Below are 19,406 nucleotides of genomic sequence, written 5' to 3'. Positions count from 1 at the left end.
ATTTCAGTCTTCCAAGCCTAGATATGTGTGCTTTGAATGTGCTCCTAATGTAAGGTTGGATGTAAGCCTTGCTCAATAATGAACACTGTGTGACATACACAAAATTATCACCTCCAGTCAACAGAAGGTCTCCTCCTGGCTCCCAGACCAGCACACCTTTCCGTGGACAAAGAAGGCAGGAGGGATTTCTGCTGTGCTTGTGTCTCATCTGGGCATCTATGTCTACCTTGTGGAAGGCTGAATAGGGCTTGGGGACATGCTCAGTGCAGTTATGTAGGAGCTCTGTAGAGCTAGAGAATGTTCAGGTATTTTGTCAGCAAACCTCTAAAAAGCTTTATTAAATCTGTTCAAATAATTATTTTAAAAGGCTTATAATTTAGCCAGATTTGGCTAGTTACTAAAGAAAATAAAAGCAGCTATCTCCATGGCACTTAGGACTAACACTGTACCAAATTTATAGTTTCTGCTGAAAAGCACGGAGATGATTGGAAAAAGAAGTGTTAACATTGACACTAGGGAAAAATAGGCTTGCAAATCTCATAAGCAGCTGAAAAGATTTGCCAAAACAAATAAACAAAAAAAATCACCTGAAGCAGAGAACAAGCATGGAAAATATCAGCCAAAATGGTTACAGTTTGGCTAACTTATAATCAATTGGAAATAAGGGCTTATGATGCAAAGTGTCAGGTAAACTTAACTAATTATAGGCTTTGCTATCTACTCTCATCTCCACCTTGTAATATGAACTGTGCATGTAACATACCTTTGCAATGAACTGCTATAACACCTTCAGCATTTTCACAAATATTTAGGAATGTTTTGACTATAGTATCACTAGGTATGCTTCCATCAGCAAAGAAGAGGTCATAATGCTCAAAACCAGCATCTGAAAATCGTTTGGCATCATACATTTTTTTGTTAAGACGTATTATGGTAGTAACCTTGTGTCTTCTGAAATAGGGGAAATAGGCCTCAGGAGCATGGTGGGGATAACCTGCAGGCAGAAACAAAGGAACTAGTCATGAAAATTGCACATCCAAATGAAAAAAACAAACAAACATGTAAAATACCTTATTTTAAAGTTATGTCCAATAGAAAAATTCCATTTTCAGTCAGTTAATTTTGAAACAGTCTAATTCAAATACAGCTAACGAAAGTCTTGGGCTTTATCATCGCCAAGCGTTCCCCCACCCTACCCCCCAAAAAACTAAGAAAAACATACCATCGGAGGAACAACTTTTTAAAAATGATAAAGTTGCTGTTACTCATAACAATCGATCAAATACACAGTAGTAGCATAGGGGTTTGTGTCCCCAAAGCATACCGTTTTCAGTTTTACTTCTTGAATGAGGTCCACTGAAGGCAACGAATTTGTTTGGTATTATCCAGTTAAAATCCCCATTTTCTGCTTTCTGTCAAGAGAAAATGCATGATTTACCATTATCTCTATATTTCAGGGATAATTTCAGGGCAAACTGCATGATTTACCATTATCCCTATATTTCAGGGCAAACTACGGCGTGCAGGCCACATCCAGCTGGCCAGCTGATTTAATCCAGCCCTCGAGTTCCCACTGGGGAATGGGGTCTGGAGCTTGCCCCGCTCCCGCGTTCCAGCCGGGGAGCAGGGTTGGTGGCTGCTCCACACATGCCTGCTGTGGTCATGGAAGCAGCAGCATACCCCCTCTCCAGCTCCTATGTTTAGGGGCAGACAGGGGCCTCCGCGCAGTGCCCCCGCCCCAAGCGCTGCCCCTGCAATGGGAGCTGCAGGGGCAGCACCTGTTGACGGGGCAGTGCGCAGAGCCGCCTGGCCGCGCCCCCACGTAGGACCCGGAGGGCGGACATGCCACTGCTTCCGGCAGCTGCATGAGGTAAGCGCAGCCCCGATCCTGAGCCCCTCCATGCCCCAACCCCGAGCCCTAATCCATTTCCCACCCTCCAAATCCCTAGATCCCAGCCCAGAGCACCCTCCTGCACCCCAGCCCCAGCCACACCCCAGAGCCTGCGCTCCCAGCTGGAGCCCTCACCTCCCACACACACACACACCCCTGCCCTGAGCGCCCTCCCACACTCTGAACCCTTCATTTCTGGCCCCACCCCAGAGCCCTCACTCCCTCCTGCACCCCAACCCCAATTTTGTGAGCATTCATGGCCCGCCATACATTTTCCATACCCAGATGTGGCCCTCGGGCCAAAAAGTTTGTCCACCCCTTCTATATTTGCTTCAAAAGTACAAAGCCAAAACACAAGCCCTGTCAGTGTAAGCACATTTCCAGTCTGCCCTTTGCGTCACCAATAAAATGCCAAATGCTCTCAACTCCTCCAGTATTTTTCTTTCTAAAACAAACTTCAAGTGATGCAATTAAGTCTCCCCACAAATAGAGCCATACTTGGATTTTTTTTTTTAAAGCTTTTGTAAATTGTCCCATTTCACCTTTATCTACTTTATTAGTAACTACTTCATGCAACTCCAAGAAGTCCTGAGTTTTCTGTATAGATACCTGTTAGAATATAGATATTCAGGCCTGTCTGTAAAGGCCTATACTCTAAGAATTTAGGTGTATTCTTATCACTTAGCTAGTTATAGAGGTATAAAAGAATCAAAATCACTGTCTGCTGGTGTAAGGGCCTGCTCTTACTGTGACAGTCTGAGGCCCTGTTCTTAGACTAAGGCCTTTGGCTAAGCAGCAGAGGCAGCCATAAGCTGGGAAGCAAACGGTCACATCCTCACATTCCAAACTAGTCACATTGAAATAAGGTGCTATTGGGCTGTTAGGAATACAATCCTGTCCTGATAATGCCTATCACCTCCAGAGAAAGGGAAGTGCCTAGAAGACGGAAAAGGAAACTTAGGGTATGTCTTCACTATCTGCCTGATCGGCGGGTAGTGATCGATCTATCGGGGATCGATTCATTGCGTCTCGTCTAGACGCGATAAAATCGATCCCCGAATCAACGCCTGTACTCCACCTTGGCAGGAGGAGTAAGCGGAGTCGACGGGGGAGCCGCCGCGCTCGACTTGCCACCGTGAAGACGGCCAGGTAAGTTGAACTAAGAGACTTCTACTACTAAGTTGCATATATTAGTTCAACGCCCCCCCCAGTGTAGCCCAGGCCAAAGTTTAATAGCATCCTGTCTGGCAAGAACTCACTTATCAATAGCTAGGATGTGAAATCCTCATTTCTTTGTTGGTCTATCACTGTAGTCCCCATTTCCCTATTGTTTGTATAATCTGTCTGGTTCTGTGATTGTTTCTGTCTGCTGTAAATTAATTTTGCTGGGTGTAAACTAATTAAGGTGGTGGGATATAATTGGTTAAATAATCATGTTACAATATGTTAGGATTGGTTAGTTAAATTTCAGTAAAGTGATTGGTTAAGGTATAGCAGAAGTCAAGTTTTACTATATAGTCAGCAGTCAATCAGGAAGAAAGAGGGGGGAATGGGGCTGGGAAAATAGGAATCATGTTTTGCTAAGGGAGGGGAATGGGAACAGGGACACAGGTAAGGTTCTGTGGTGTCAGAGCTGGGAAGGGGGACACTAAGGAAGGAAACTGGAATCATTGCTTGCTGGAAGTTCACCCCAATAAACATTGAACTGTTTGCACCTTTGGATTTCTTGCATGAACAGAGAACAACAATACCCGAAGGACCAGGGAAGTGAGCGGGTGAAGGAATAAGCCCCTAACAATGCCATGCTTCTTTGCCTTTAAGAGAGTATATTTATCCAAGTGTTGTAGACTGTTTAGCTGTACAGTTACACACAAGGAATTTCCCATAAATTCAGGTGAATTTCATGGGTTTGAAATTCCCAAGATCAATTATTACTTTTTTTTTCAAGTCTGCACTTTTGTCATCTATTACTTCCCACTTAAGTTTCTTTTAAATGAATGCCAACTGGTCCTACTGATTAGCTAGAATTTGTCAAGTTGCTCATTAACTTTTCCAAGAGCAGATCCTGCCTCTGAGAAGTGCCATTGGAACTGAAGTTTATCATCATCCTACAATGGATAAAAATCAGATGTGGAAAAATAAGTATCTTTAACTAACTACATCTTTCCAGATACCTCAACTCCACTTTACTTCCTATGCTCTTTCATCTCTTGAGCTTACAGTCACAAATGCAGACTTCTAACTCCACCGTGTTTAAACTTAAATGACCTATCTTGCTCTCTTAGATCCTTAAATAAAATGTATGGTAATAGCGGTTTTAAAAGCAGAAACGGAACTGACAGTGACAAAACCAATAGTGCATATCACAAAAAAACCATCTTCGTATTTATAGTAAGAGTAACATTACCACCATCTAGTGCTTATATGTCATCAGTAGATCTCAACACACTTTAGCATCTCAAAGAACGTCAATATCATTATTCCTATTTTAAAGATGGGGAAACTGAGGCACAGAGAGGGGAAATAACTTGCCCCAGGTAAACCAGCAGGACAGGAACAGACCCCAGGTTTTCTAGGTCACAGTTCAGTGTTTATCCCCAGGCCACACACTTACCTCATAATGCTCATATTCATCTACATCAAAAGCACTGAAATCCAGGAAGCCATATCGCAAAGCCTAAAATCCACAATATAACTTTTAACAAAAAGAACCTTCATCAAAACACAAAATGCATCACCATTTTAAATTTCTGCATACCCCTTACAGTGGATTCTCGCAGTCCCTTCCAGTCCTATGATTCGATGATCTGTTTTTCACCACTGTGCCCAAGTAACATTTCCTCATTATATTAACTCCACTAATTGGACTGAACTCAACAGAATTCATAAACATTTTAACATTTGTGAAAATGCTGGAGTTGTGGAAAATATTTAGCATTCAGTCTTGGTCCAAAGCAAACCCCTCCATTCCTGTGTCCATGTTACATATACTTCAATACAATTAACGATAAATAAGCAAGCCCACTCTTTTCTGATTTCACTTAAAAATAAAATGAGAACCAGGCCACAGAATCATTCATGGCAACAAGTCTCAGAACCCCAGTCAACTAATTCAGGTTTACCAGGCTTGCTCTATGAACTAAAAATAGCAGTGCAGACATTCCTGCTGGGGCTGCATCTTGGGCTCTAAATCAAATCCCTGTGACAGGTTTCAGAAACCGAGAGGGAATATCTATACCGCTATTTTTAACCCTATAGCACGCCTGAGTCAGCTGACCAGGTTTCTGAGGATCGCTGCCACAACTACTACTTCTGCCTGCCCCTCTCCCCCAAGTGTAGATAAACTCAGAGTGGCAATAAACCCTTGGATGACTAAATCAGTGGTGCAGAAGGAATGAAGGGGCCTGGCAATCAGTTGTCTGATTCAGGTATTTTGTCTTTCAAGTTCAGAAACAAATGTTGAAACAATAAGGCCACGGAGTTATGCAGGCTCCCTCCTACAGTCATCATTAAGTTACACACAACCCCTTTATAATATTTACCATGCTGACTGTTTGGAAGACCAGTAATGGAGGGCTGTTTGGTCCAACAACTTACCAATTTCCACATTAATATCAGGATGTTAGAGGTAAACTGACTGGCCTGAACAGTTTTGCCCATCTGACTCCATGGCTCCTGCTAAGATTTTCTCTAGATAACTCCCATCAAGGGAAGAACTTGCTCTATATTAGGGTGCCAGACCGCACCTATACATGTTCATTGGATTCCCCAGATAGCAGTCACAGGATCTCAATTACTATACAAGTTGTATAGACTAGGCAGAATCAGACACATTGCTGTGGTGAAGGTCGAATAATTAGGCCCTTAGTTTCATGAGCTAATCTTGGTTGTATTATAATTAGCTGACAAACGTATCACTAAAAATTATAATTTTACTTACCTTATTTATTGCATGAAAGCAGTCAAGCAATGTTAGATGAAAATTGCAAGTACCAAATGAAGCATCCCTGTAACACACAAACATGTGAAATCAGTTTTGACAGCTGACAGCATTTCTAGTTTCATAAGCAAAACTGCCTGAGTTCCCTCATGCAGATCCAAAACTAAATGAATTAAAATGTTATTTCTCAAGAGCCAGCAGTAAAAAGATTTGATTATTAGTTATTTTAAAATACTCTACTGTTTTCCAATCTTGAAGTTTATTAATTTAAGTTTTAATTTATTTTTGATTGCCTTACTGGTATCTTATGTTAAAACACTTAGACGATCCAACATTAAGTTTATTTCAGCCACCTTTTTTCAACAGAACTGCCACTTTCAGTTTTTGTTGGGAATAAAAGACTTTGGCAGTTTAGTGAATTTGGACAACACCACTTCCTGAAAGATGTTTATCTTGTTTCAAAATAAATATTTTTTAGAAAATAGTTTGTATACTGCGATTCCTTGTGTACTGTGAGATTTTTGGAATCTGATAAAAACACTGCATATGTGGATGGATAAGACTCAAATTACTTCTAACACCAACATTCCCTATTTAAGTATTAAATATATATGGCAGTTTAATTTTTCTAAACAAAGATTAAAGAAATAGCTATAGTAATATTTAAAGTGAATTTTCCTAAACTTACAGCTTCAAAATATTTAGCTGGACTATGCTTAAAAATAACAGTCTGATTTTCATTATAGCTCTTTTCCCTGCCATTCTTCTTAAATCATCTTGAGGTAGGAATAGAATGTTCTTGGTACTATGTCAGTTATTGACAAAGAAATGACTCAATGAAACTGATGAAACCATGAACTTAGAACTGATCTAAAGTAGGAAAACCCTATTTCCTATTATATTTTTTAAAAAAGTCTCTGAATTTCAGGATTATGTATTTTAGTGGAATAACTGTTGGGTTTCAAATATTTGAGAAAGCCAGTAATGGTATTGTCAATGGCAATTTATAGTGGCAAGCAACACTTCCTCCCCTCTCTCCTCCATTTCTGCCAGCACATGGAAAGAAGCACTTTAAATTGTCCACTTCATGTTGCACTATGGGATTTCATATTTGGAGTGTCACTGATTTAAAGTCTGTCTTCACCTTACCACTCTCTATGGTCATGTCTATCCCTCATTGTTGCTACAGATTTATTACCTACTACTCTCACCAGCAGCTGTGCTGTTTGAGGCATTAGAGTGAAGTAGTGTCTGGTTTAGGGTTTTTTTAAATGTGTAAAAGAGACACTTTGTTATAATGTTCTGACTAAAAATGACAAAAGTGAGAATTTCAGAGATCTGGCTGCATTTACTCTCTCTGCACTCCCCGCTCCTCTAATGAGTTAGTGTGAAGGGGGGAAGAAGGGGAAAGGGAAGTAATAGAAAGAAAAGGAACTCATTCAGGAAACTGACAATAGGATACAGAGAATTTCTCTAAGACTTTAATATAAATTCCTCTATTAGGAAAGACCACAAGTAACTATTATCCGATTGTAACAGGTAATTCCTCTCTCACTGGCTAATGAATAGTCAGTATGGACAATCTAAAAAGAACAGGACCCTAAAGCACCATCTCATCTCACAATTCTCTTCAGTGGCCTCCTCCTTCTAGTTGCATCAGGCTTGAACACCATGGGCAAAATCCTGGTCCCACAGAGCTCAGTGGGAGTTTTGTCATTTACTTTAATGGGGCCTGGATTTCACTCTTCATTCCAAAGGCTATACACAGCTATGCTGCTGCCAGAACTCAGCTCCTCTCATTCCCCCTTATGTTATGCTTATCGTCATACCACCTTTACCCTTGTGGAAAGTCCCCTCTTGCACAATAAACAACCTCACACTCCTCCAAATCCCTTTGCATCTTAGGTTATAAGCTCTTTGGGGCATACACATGTGTGTACGTAGCACCATGGGACCACAATTAAGGCCTCTAGGTACTACTGCAATATAAACAAACAATAAAAGTCAGTGGTGTGAATTAACTCGTTTTCCCATCACTAAACACTTTTTAGATGTTCTAAATAAGGTATTAAAATAGAGAGATTAAAAAAAACGTATTAAAATAAATTCTAAAAACAAACATGATCACCTTCCCTTGAAAAATAATACATTACCATTTGTCTACTGCAATAGCTTCTTTTCTATGCGCTCATCCCCAGCACAGTCTGTTATTGTTCCACTGTCATCCAATTTAGATTGCAAGCACCTCAGACAAAGGGCCTGGTCTTTCTAGAGGGCTTTAAGTCACCATATGTATCTGTAGCACTAAGTAACTATAGTAAAACCTATCTTAGGTGACTAGAGGACGAGACCAAAAAAAAAAAAAGATAGGGGATTAGGTGGCCTCTTCTACAAGTTTCTCTGCAATACTAATCACAACTGACATCACCACTCTTCTTGACAGCCTCTGAGGCATGGAGGATTCAATAGATATGAAGGCTGAACGCCTCTCAATCCCAGAGCACATTGACATAGCTTGGAGAACCTTGCATTGTTCCATATTTTATGGATAAATAATGTCACTATGCAATGTCACCAAGTCTATCTAACAACTTTCATAAACACACTGAATTTACTCTATGCACTCTAAAAAGTTACTCCCAGAAATGGATGCATGATCTGCTGGGAGGGTAAAAATCACAGTTAAAAAGAGTGGGGAGGAGAGAGATAAAAGCTTGGTAGAGAGCTACTCCTCAAGAAGAGTCCTATTACTGCCATTTAAAGGAACTCTGAAAACAGGCAAAAACAGCTCCCAAAGCTCTACTACTGTTGATAAGGGAAAGGGAGCATACCAGAAAACCAAGACATTACAGAAAACCTTGCTGCTCCCAAAAAAGGGAGAAAAACATGAGACAGTTGCTCTGATAAGAAATGCTCACTTGCTTTTAGAGTCAGGAGTGAACGGATCACACTATAAATCTAAACATCAAGATAGTAAACTGGAGTTTTTTGGTTCTCCCTTTAACTTCCTGCATTTTATGAAAGCCTGTTTGATTGTTAGATAGTTTTATCTAACTTTTGAAAGCCTTATTGTTTTAGTTCTTGGGAGAACTTTACAAAATTGTTCATGATCAGGAACTATCAAACTTGTTTATCTACTGGATAAAAACAGAATGGCAATAAGAAGTCCGTAGTCTGGGATACCTAAAATTATATCCCCTCAGAGGTGAAGCAATTAGGAAGCAACCTTTTTATTTTTAGATGTTTCCTCATTGGTAAAAATTTCATTTTACACAAAGAAGTACTAAATAATCAAGCATCTATTTTTGGGGAGTGTGTTCAGCAAGTGACAGAAAAGATAGGTCAAAATTATTGCGGTCACCACAAAATATTTATATAAATAGATATTTTAGTATGAGGTTAAGAGAATTCAGACTGGGCGATTAATGGTATTAATTTAGAATTCATTATCATTAACTGTTCCTATCTCCCTTTTTAGTGTGAATTCAAAGGGGAAAAAAGCTAATGAAAGTAAATAGTTATGTAAGCTTCCTCATATACTGTAGGTTTGCCAGCACACCTCAGTACTGACCTGCAATATCACTCCACTATCTGACCTCGTTTTCACCAGAGACTGCCAAATGTGTTGAGATGTGCAACAGTCATCGGCAAAGGTCCCCAACTCAGTGCCTCTGAACACCATTCAGAGATCATGACACACAGAATTCTAACATTTTTATAATTACCTGAAAGGAAGATAAGATACGTTTCCAGCCAATAAGAGCCTGTACACATCTTCGGGTGATTCTCTTAAGTATACTATCTATTTTTGGAAGAAGGAAAGAAAATAATTTTTAATGGTAACTTTAAGCTACCCATTAATAATGTTCAATGTTTATTGTAAAATATTAAACTAAATACCATAAAAAATACCATATGCTTGATAATGTCTTTTTCCTATAAGCATGGCATCAAGAACAAAAGAATATAAGCAAACAATTATGTGGTAGACAGAAGCAAAGCATATACTATATAACATACTGGCCAATATTAATGTTAGATTATGAATCATAGCATCCAATGTATAGACATCAGGATTTGTGTAGAGTTTCAGATCCCAGCGAAAGTGCTTTTGTGACACTATTGTACGAAATATACAATATTTTTGCTGTAATTCTCTAACATATTCTTCATGGACAATTTTGTACAAACTTTAAAGTGATTAAAATTTAAAAGAAATGTAAGAGAACACAAAACCTCTACGGCACCAGCAAAGCAATAAAGCTGCCCATCTGCAAAGCTGCTATACAGTAATAAAGGAGAATGTTGATCCTTCTAATGTTGGAGCTGTAGGAGATCACAGTATTCCAAATCTTGCATCGCCTTCAATGCACAACCTGAACAAACACTAGGTTAAGCAGTGTCCACTAATTAAATACAGATGTCACCAAAAAAAAAAAAAAAAAAAAAAAAGCAGCCTACAATTTAATAGAAGATAAGAAACCCCAAAAACATAATGAGGGCAAAATATATCTAGTACTAAGTACTGAAAACATTTTACTGTTAAAAGAAATCAGGAAAGGATGCCAACTTCACAAGACCCCAGTTCATTACAGATTATGTCTAAAAAGCTGTCTGCACCAGGAGATTGATCCATAGCTGCCAGCCACTCTCATCAATGGTTTCTCTTGAACCAGTACTATAAATTGTTTTTTCAATCAGTCATCCTTTCTGCGACTGTGCTGAAAACAATTTTGCCCTGTCTATATACTAGCTGTTACACCATTTTCAACACTGGTTAAAGGGCACTGATTGTTGACAGGAGTGGGTCAGTTTCCAACTATAAGATGGGGCCAGAGAGTTTACAGTAGTCCTTGTGAGGGACATTTGCCATCTCTTATTAGAACTATTGTTTCATATGGATGATGTTATTAAATATAAAGAAAATCTTTATATAAGAACACTGTACTTTACTGAAGTATAAATCTTAAAATGTTTAAATTGTTAAGAGATGTTTTAACATTTTAAATTACTTCCTAAATCTCTTTGTCAATAGTGCAAATTAAAAAACAAACATTAAACTAAGTACTTTAAGATCATTCAAATTAGACAAACAATTCACATTTCTTGTGCTAACAGCCACTTTTCCCAAAATATCTGCCCAAAAGTATATTTTTTGTTTGTTTTTAGACAGAAATAAAGTAAAAAAGTATCTACTTAAAATTTTCCCTCACCATTTAAGACTTTTTCTAGGCATATTTTCTTTAAAAAAAAAAAAAAAAAAAAAAAAAGCTGGCATTGCCTTGTAATTACAGTTATACAGCTGTAAAGCCAGATCTGAAGTTTAACAAAATCATGGTTGAGGGGAACCATGTTGGTAATAAAGCTGGAAACATTTTCAAAACCAACATAAAATGACATAACATAAAACAACATAAAATAAAGTGTTGACTTTTACTGGTTTTCCTCTTGCAAGGAGAACAAACAGGAAAATATTTAACATTGCTAGTAGCAGGATGAAACAAAAATAAAACTATTTTTTAAACAGGTTTGAATTTTAGCTTACTTTTGGTCATTTAAATACTCTGAATCCCTTCAAAAAATTGCCTTCTTTTACTCAAACAAACATCCAGGGACAAAGAGACTAAAATTAAGTACAAAATATTGTTCAAGGACTATTCCTCAGATGTCCATCCAATTAGCATTCCCAGGACGGTGTAGTTTAACACCACAATTATCTATTACACGGTTTGGATGTATAGGCTGTATTCCAAGAATAATCAAGCCTGTTTTGATAAAACGGACACGACACATCCAGCAGCACTAGTTATTCTCAACCTTTAACATAGTGCCAAAAGCTGCACAAAGCACTCCACAATCCATCAGCTGTACTAGGAAAACAAGATTCCCTTCCCCACAGAACAGGAATAGCAACTAGAGGTGCAAGCAAACAGTAAGGGCCTGTACTAGTGCATAATCTACACTAAAAAAGTAGAAATACAGCTTATACCATCTATCCTCCTTGCGTGGATGCAGTTTATACTGGCAAAAGAGTACATTTGCCCAAATGAAATAAACTATACTACCAAAAGCACTTTTTTGCCAGTATAGAAGTGTTATTTAAAACAACAAAACTCACACCCTTAAACAACATTGTTATACTGGCAAAAGTTTTAAATGGAGACCTGATCTGAGCAGTAAAATGGTTATAACACGATTTTAAACACACAAATTGTTAACACACAATCTTAATGCTCAGCATACAGACAAGGATAGTTGTTTTTAAAATTATGTCAGTAAATATGACTTTCAGCACAGCAGTCCTAACTACACTTACGGCTGACATGCCTAATAAATATTTGCACACATGTACACAGTAACAGGATGTCATTTTCCAGGGTAGACAAGACCTAAAGAGCAAATCTGTGTGGAGCAAAAGTAACTGTAGAAGGAAGCTTCACAGAATAGCTGAGTTTTTCAGAACTTGTGCAGACAGGGAATGATCTTGATGAACTTCAGGAGGGAGAATGTTCTAGATCACTGGTCACCAACCCGTAGACTGCGATCGACTGGTGGATCCTGGAGCCTCTACCAGTTGATCGTGATCTCCAGCCGCTAAAAGTCCGGCAGCGCAGCAGGGCTAAGGCAGGCTCCCTGACTGCCCTGGTCCCACGCCAGTCCCGGAAGCAGCCAGCACATCCCTGCAGCGCTGGGGGGACGAGGACACAGGTCTCCACGCACGATGCTCCTGCTTGCAAGCACCGACCCCGCAGCTCCAATTGGCCGGGAACGGGGAACTGTGGCCAATGGGAGCTGTCAGGGTGGTACTTACAGGCAGGAGCAGCATGCAGAGCCAAGTGCACCCCCCAGAGGATGCAGGGGCATGCTAGCTGCTTCTGGGAGCGGCGTTGGGCCAGGGCAGGCAGGGAGCCTGCCTTAGTCCTGCTGTGCTGGTGACTGGAAACCGCCCGAGGTAAGTGGTGCCCAGCGTGAGCACACACCCCATATCCCCTCCTGCACCCCAACCCCCTGCCCAGCCTTAAGCCCCCTTCCAGAGCCAGCACCCCCTACCCCCATCCTGCACCCCAAATCCCCTCCAACACCCCAACCCCAGCTCTGAACCCCCTCCCGGAGCCAGAAATCCGAACCCCCTCCTGCACCCCAATACTCCTGCACCCAAACTCCCTCCCAGAGCCTACACCCCCTCCTTCATCCCAACCCCTGCCCCAGGCTCAGCCCAGAGCCTCCTCTCACCCACACTCCGAACCCCTCGGCCCCAGCCCTGAGCCTGCACCCCCTCCCGAACCCCAGCCTCTGCCCTAGCCCGGTGAAAGTGAGTGAGGATGGGAGAGAGCGAGCAACGGAGGGATGGGGGATGGAGTGAGCGGGGCGGGGCCTCAGGGAAGGGGCAGGGTAGATCCTGGGTTGCACTTAAATTCAAAAAGTGATCTTGTGCGTACAAAGGTTGACGACCACTGCTCTACATGTAAGAGATGACACATAAGAAGTTGCAAAGACAAGTGTTGATGAAGGAGATACATGGACCCATCAGTAAAAAGTGGCTTGCATAGAACTTGGGTACAGGATATGGTGAGTAGGTGTGATGTTATGGGGTGCTTTAGAGGAAATGGAGAGGCTCAGCCTCTACACCAAAGTAGTCAATAGTGGACCATGTGCCAAATCTGGACAGCCAGACGTTTTTGAATGGATCCCAAAATTTTTATTTACTTATCATCATTTTTTATTCTTATTTTACCTGGAGTCTGGACATTGACTATACCTTGACCAAGAAATTTGGACCATAGATGGAAGGCTACAAAGAGATGCTATACATGTTTAAAAAAAAAAAAAAATCTTGCAGTTGCATAGTGGAGGAGGTTATAGTAGTCACAGTGAAGAGAGGTGCCTTGCCAATGCAGATATTAACTAATGGTCAAATTATAGAAATATTGTCGAGCAAGCAGCAATGAGATTTGATGATGACTAGCTGGGAGAGAAAGGAGAGTATAGACAAAGATGATGCTGAACTTATTGTGAGCTTGGAGTACAGGTAGGATGGTCCGTAAACAGTGACAAAGGAAGGGGAAGAGGAAGGGTTTACGGAAGATAAACTCAAGTTGGCAAGAGAACATTCAAGAGAAAATCTTGGCCACACAAGCAAACATGTAAGACTAGAGGATGAAAGGTGCGAGTAGCAAAATAGGTTTGTGAATCACTGGCACAGAGCGGTTGACTGAATCTATTGGAGTAAGCACAGTGTAGAGGAAGCAGAGGAGGACACTGAAGTATACTGATAACAAGATGGGGGGGGGGGAGGGGAAGAGAGAGAGGTGAAGCTGCATCCCAGTGTTCCCAGGGAACACTGAAGAAGAGTTTGAAGATATGATCTAAAGAAACATGGGATTTGCAGAAACCAGGGTGTAGAACTTGTGGAGGAGATTGATCAACAGATCTAAAGATGGCCGAGAAATTTTAGAACTTGAGCAAGTGACCAGGAGACTTGATCAAGAAAAGGTCATTTGAGAGTTTAATGAGAGCAGGTTCATTGGAATGAAGTGGTAAGCAGAGTGCAGGGGACTGAAGAAAGAACTGGAAAAGAGAATTAGTGAATGGGAAAAGACCACTTGCTTCAGGAGTTTGAAGGCAAAGGGGAAGAGGGAGATGGGCAACAGTTGGAGGCAAGTGGGAGCTGAGAGAAGATTTCTTCAGGAGACAGAAGACAAGTACTTGCTTCAAGGAAGAGGTGAAGGAGCTAGAGAAGTGTGACTGTAAGGGCAGAAAAGGTAACTAAGGGCATTTCTACACTTCCCATGGATCGATGCTGCAGCGATTGATTCACCGGGGATCATTTAGCAAGTCTAGTGAAGACCCGCTAAATCAACCACAGATTGCTCTCCTCTTGACTCCGGTACTCCACCGGAACGAGAAGCATAAGGTAAGTCGACAGGAGAGTTTCTCCCATCAACCCAGCGTGGAGTAGACACTGCAATAAGTCAATCTAAGCTATGTCGACTCCAGCTAAGTTATTCACGTAGCTGGAGTTGCATAACTTAGGTCGATTTAACCCCGGAGTGTAGACCTGCCCTAAGAGACACATTGTAAGATTAGAAGTACATCTGAGATTTCAGAGTACAAGATTAAAAAAAGGATTAAAGTGTTGGAGTCGTGAATAGTATAGGATGAAGACAGAGTTCCTAACATGTTTTGCAAATTTAGGGGACAAAGAACTAGGTCTTAGGCCAAAAAAAAAAAAAAAAAGAAGAGAGGAACAAAGAAGAGGGTTTGCCTTTCGGGGATAAACACCCTGAAGTTGAAATTGGTTTATTAGGATACATAATGTAAGCTTTTTCTAGTAAAATCCCTGGGTATTTTCTAGTATTTCAGGTGCAAGCCCCCCCACCTTGCATACACACACAACCTTTTTGTGAAATTTTTAATTTCACTAATGCAACAAATAGAAGATGGTATTAAGAAGAGAACAGGCTGCAAATAATCAAGCAAATATATCAAGTGATCTATCCAAATAGATCTCGCTGGTAAAATACAAGATCATACCAAAAATGAAATGGGAAACAATCTACAAAAATTGCACATGTCCAGTTTTTCTTAAAACTGTTCTCATTATCAATCTATTCATTTTCCAGGAAACAGTCTTTCACTCACATGACAGCTAGCTGCTCAATAAAAACTTGTTTTTAAAAGAAGGAAAATCCCATTATCTAACACCTTTAATACAATATCTGTACAATACATATATTTTATATTTATTTTAAATGTGAGTGTGCATATGCAGAAAAAGTTTCACTCCAAAAGACTGGGGGTTACTGTTATACAAAAGCACAGTTTAAAAGGTTTATTTAAAAAATATGGTAAGTAACTGTCAGTTAAGTTATTAACACAGAACAGGCATTTTTCAGTCAACCATAATAATCCATTGCAGTTTCATCCATGGATCAACATATATAAAACACTACTACTGTTCTAGATAATCTAAAATTCCCCTGTTGGCTTTATATACATAAAAAAAAATCCTGATCTCACAGTACATAAATAATATGCTTGTAATTAGCAATGGGAACATACTATCACCCTAGCTAATTACCTTTACAATTATAGCATCTGTTTCTAGTTAAGGCATACGGGGTGCAAGTTCGTTAAGAATTGAGAAGAGAAGATTTTTTTCCAAATAAGTGTACTTTTCTACAGATACCTACAAACACAGCTCATGCAAATCCCTACCCTTGAACATAATCCTATCGACATCAGTTGGATTACACAACAGAGGAGGGATAGCCTAGTCTGCATATCCTCTCTCCTGTCAAGAAGGATGAGCTCTGTAGGAAAATTTAGAAAGTGACCTTTATGTGTAGCAATATATACCATGGGATGAAGGAAAGAATTGTTCTTTTACTAGAACTTGGTGATAACCTAGAATTTTAACAAGAGATTGTTCAAACCACGGTGCAATTATTAAATACATTAAGAGAGATGGGACAAACAGTTAATAACAGCAAGGGAAAGGAAATTCCATCTGAAGGAGGCATCCCAAACTTTAGTACTACACAGGGTTATCAAAGAAGAATTTTACCTCATTCTGTAGTGTCACCATACAAATTTTACATTGCTACTTTGCCTTTTACAGAAGATTAGCCTATTTAAATCTAACTCAAAACAGTTAAATTGCAACAAACCAACTCCGTATTCTAGTGATACAAAACACTTCTATAGCATTTGAAATAAGACAGCGCTCATAAAGTACTCTGAACATTCAAACTCCACCTCCACTCTCCCCCCCAACAAAAAATCCTTAATTTTAAAATCTACTTAACATAGCAAGTTAATCACATCATTTACAAAACTCAAGCACTTAAAACCAAGAAAATAATGAAATATGCTTATGGGAAGCATAAGATTTATTATGTCATGACACAACTGCTTTAACACTTACCCAAAATAATAATTCTAACAGCTGTAAACTGCAAACAAACACATCACAACCCCCTTCTGAACAAACATAGAATCTACAGTACGTATATAGCACATAGATCAGCCTCAAATGCAAGTCCACACAGATGCATACATTTCACCATAAATTAATACTGAACAGTTCTATTACATGGATGATTGCGGTTTCTCAAGAATATATAAATACTTTACAAAAAAAGAAAGATTCTCAACAGCTGATAGATTAACTGATATTTCCCACCTAATCATATATCTTACAAGAAAATATTTAAATAGCAGAATCAAGATAAAAATACAACAAATTAACCTAAAGGTCAGAGTTAAATTTGTTGTGTTGTCATGAAACACACAGATGGCCAATGAAAGACAAATGGTTATTTGTTTTTATAAACAATTAAAGTAGATCAAAACCAGCTCACGAGGAGAGAAACCTCCCACCTCTGAAAAACTCAGAGTTAATCACGAAAAAGGAAGAACCATAAAAAGCCTTGCAAGTGAGGAGGGAAGATAGCCCAAGAAAGCCATTAGCTGCAGAGTCTAGTGAGGACACACTAGAAGGGAGCACTGTCTTAAGTACAAGCACATCCCGCGCAACCTTACTTCTACCAAGGAAGAAGGGGAAATCAGGTAAGTACAAGAAGGAGTAAACTTCAAGGCTACTGGAAAAGCCTGGTAGAGAGAGAAGTGAGATTAAACTGTTACTGTGAATGCTAACCAATTTATTTGAGCATAAGCTTTCATGAGCTACAGCTCACTTCATTGGATGCATAAAGTGGAAAATACAGTGAGGAGATTTATATACACACAGACCATGAAAAAATGGGTGTTTATCATACACATTGTAGGGAGAGTGATCACTTAAGATGAGCTATTACCAGCAGGAGAGTGGGGTGCGGGGAGAGAAAACCTTTTGAAGTGATAATCAAGGTGGGCCATTTCCAGGAGTTAACAAGAACGTCTGAGGAACGGGTTTGGGGGGGAGGAATAAACAAGGGGAAATAGTTTTACTTTGTATAATGACTCAACCACTCCCAGTCTCTATTCAAGCCTAAGTCAACTGTATCCAATTTGCAAATTAATTCCAATTCAGCAGTCTCTCATTGGAGTCTGTTTTTGAAGTTTTTTTGTTGAAGAATAGTCACCTTTAGGTCAGAAATCGAGTGACCAGAGAGATTGAAGCGTTCTCCGACTGGTTTATGAATGTTATAATTCTTGACATCTGATTTGTGTCCCTTTATTCTTTTACGTAGAGACTGTCCAGTTTGACCAATGTACATGGCAGAGGGGCATTGCTGGCACATGATGGCATATATCACATTGGTAGATGTGCAGGTGAACGAGCCTCTGATAGTGTGGCTGATGTGATTAGGCCCTATGATGGTGTCCCCTGAATAGATATGTGGGCACAGTTGGCAACGGGCTTTGTTGCAAGGATAGGTTCCTGGGTTAGTAGTTCTGTTGTGTGGTGTGTACTTGCTGGTGAGTATTTGCTTCAGGTTGGGGGGCTGTCTGTAGACAAGGACTGGCCTGTCTCCCAAGATTTGTAAGAGTGATGGGTCGTCCTTCAGGATAGGTTGTAGATCCTTGATGATGCGTTGGAGAGGTTTTAGTTGGGGGCTGAAGGTGATGGCTAGTGGCATTCTGTTATTTTCTTTGTTGGGCCTGTCCTGTAGTAGGTGACTTCTGGGTACTCTTCTGGCTCTGCCAATCTGTTTCTTCACTTCAGCAGGTGGGTATTGTAGTTGTAAGAATGCTTGATAGAGATCATGTAGGTGTTTGTCTCTGTCTGAGGGGTTGGAGCAAATGCGGTTGTATCGTAGAGCTTGGCTGTAGACAATGGATCGTGTGGTGTGGTCTGGGTGAAAGCTGGAGGCATGTAGGTAGGAATAGTGGTCAGTAGGTTTCCGGTATAGGGTGGGGTTTATGTGACCATCGCTTATTAGCACTGTAGTGTCCAGGAAGTGGATCTCTTGTGTGGACTGGTCCAGGCTGAGGTTGCTGGTGGGATGGAAATTGTTGAAATCATGGTGGAATTCCTCCAGGGCTTCTTTTCCATGGGTCCAGATGATGATGATGTCATCAACGTAGCGCAAGTAGAGTAGGGGCATTAGGGGACGAGAGCTGAGGAAGCGTTGTTCTAAATCAGCCATAAAAATGTTGGCATACTGTGGGGCCATGCGGGTACTCATAGCAGTGCCGCTGATTTGAAGGTATACATTGTCCCCAAATGTGAAATAGTTATGGGTGAGGACAAAGTCACAAAGTTCAGCCACCAGGTTTGCCGTGACATTATCAGGGATAGTGTTCCTGACGGCTTGTAGTCCATCTTTGTGTGGAATGTTGGTGTAGAGAGCTTCTATATCCATAGTGGCCAGGATGGTGTTTTCAGGAAGATCACCGATGAACTGTAGTTTCCTCAGGAAGTCAGTGGTGTCTCGAAGACAGCTGGGAGTGCTGGTAGCGTAGGGTCTGAGGAGGGAGTCTACATAGCCTGACAATCCTGCTGTCAGGGTGCCAAAGCCTGAGATGATGGGGTGCCCAGGATTTCCAGGTTTATGGATCTTGGGTAGCAGACAGAATACCCCAGGTCAGGGTGCCAGGGGTGTGTCTGTGCGGATTTGTTCTTGTGCT

The 19,406-nt window shown here is 40.4% G+C and overlaps 1 protein-coding gene across 17 annotated transcripts in view; it reads right to left on the bottom strand.

The window, feature by feature from the left end:
- Window positions 1-19,406, bottom strand: part of CDC14B (cell division cycle 14B) — an 83,469-nt gene that overhangs the window by 33,354 nt on the left and 30,709 nt on the right. For all 17 annotated transcript variants that reach the window (XR_006291209.1, XM_037901706.2, XM_043547517.1 and 14 more), the window contains 5 exons: window positions 9,557-9,633; window positions 5,832-5,898; window positions 4,506-4,568; window positions 1,325-1,412; window positions 764-994 (listed from right to left, as the gene is read on the bottom strand). Coding sequence is in view for 16 of the 17 variants with exons in the window: in XM_037901706.2 (XP_037757634.1) it covers window positions 764-994; window positions 1,325-1,412; window positions 4,506-4,568; window positions 5,832-5,898; window positions 9,557-9,633 (526 nt within the window). In the remaining variant the exon portion in view is untranslated. The remainder of the gene's footprint in view (window positions 1-763; window positions 995-1,324; window positions 1,413-4,505; window positions 4,569-5,831; window positions 5,899-9,556; window positions 9,634-19,406) is intronic.

This window comes from Chelonia mydas, chromosome 5 (assembly GCF_015237465.2).
Source record: "Chelonia mydas isolate rCheMyd1 chromosome 5, rCheMyd1.pri.v2, whole genome shotgun sequence".
Lineage (NCBI taxonomy): Eukaryota > Metazoa > Chordata > Testudines > Cheloniidae > Chelonia > Chelonia mydas.
The sequence above is the reverse complement of the archived record's forward strand: the minus strand, read 5'-3'. Positions and strand labels throughout refer to the sequence as shown.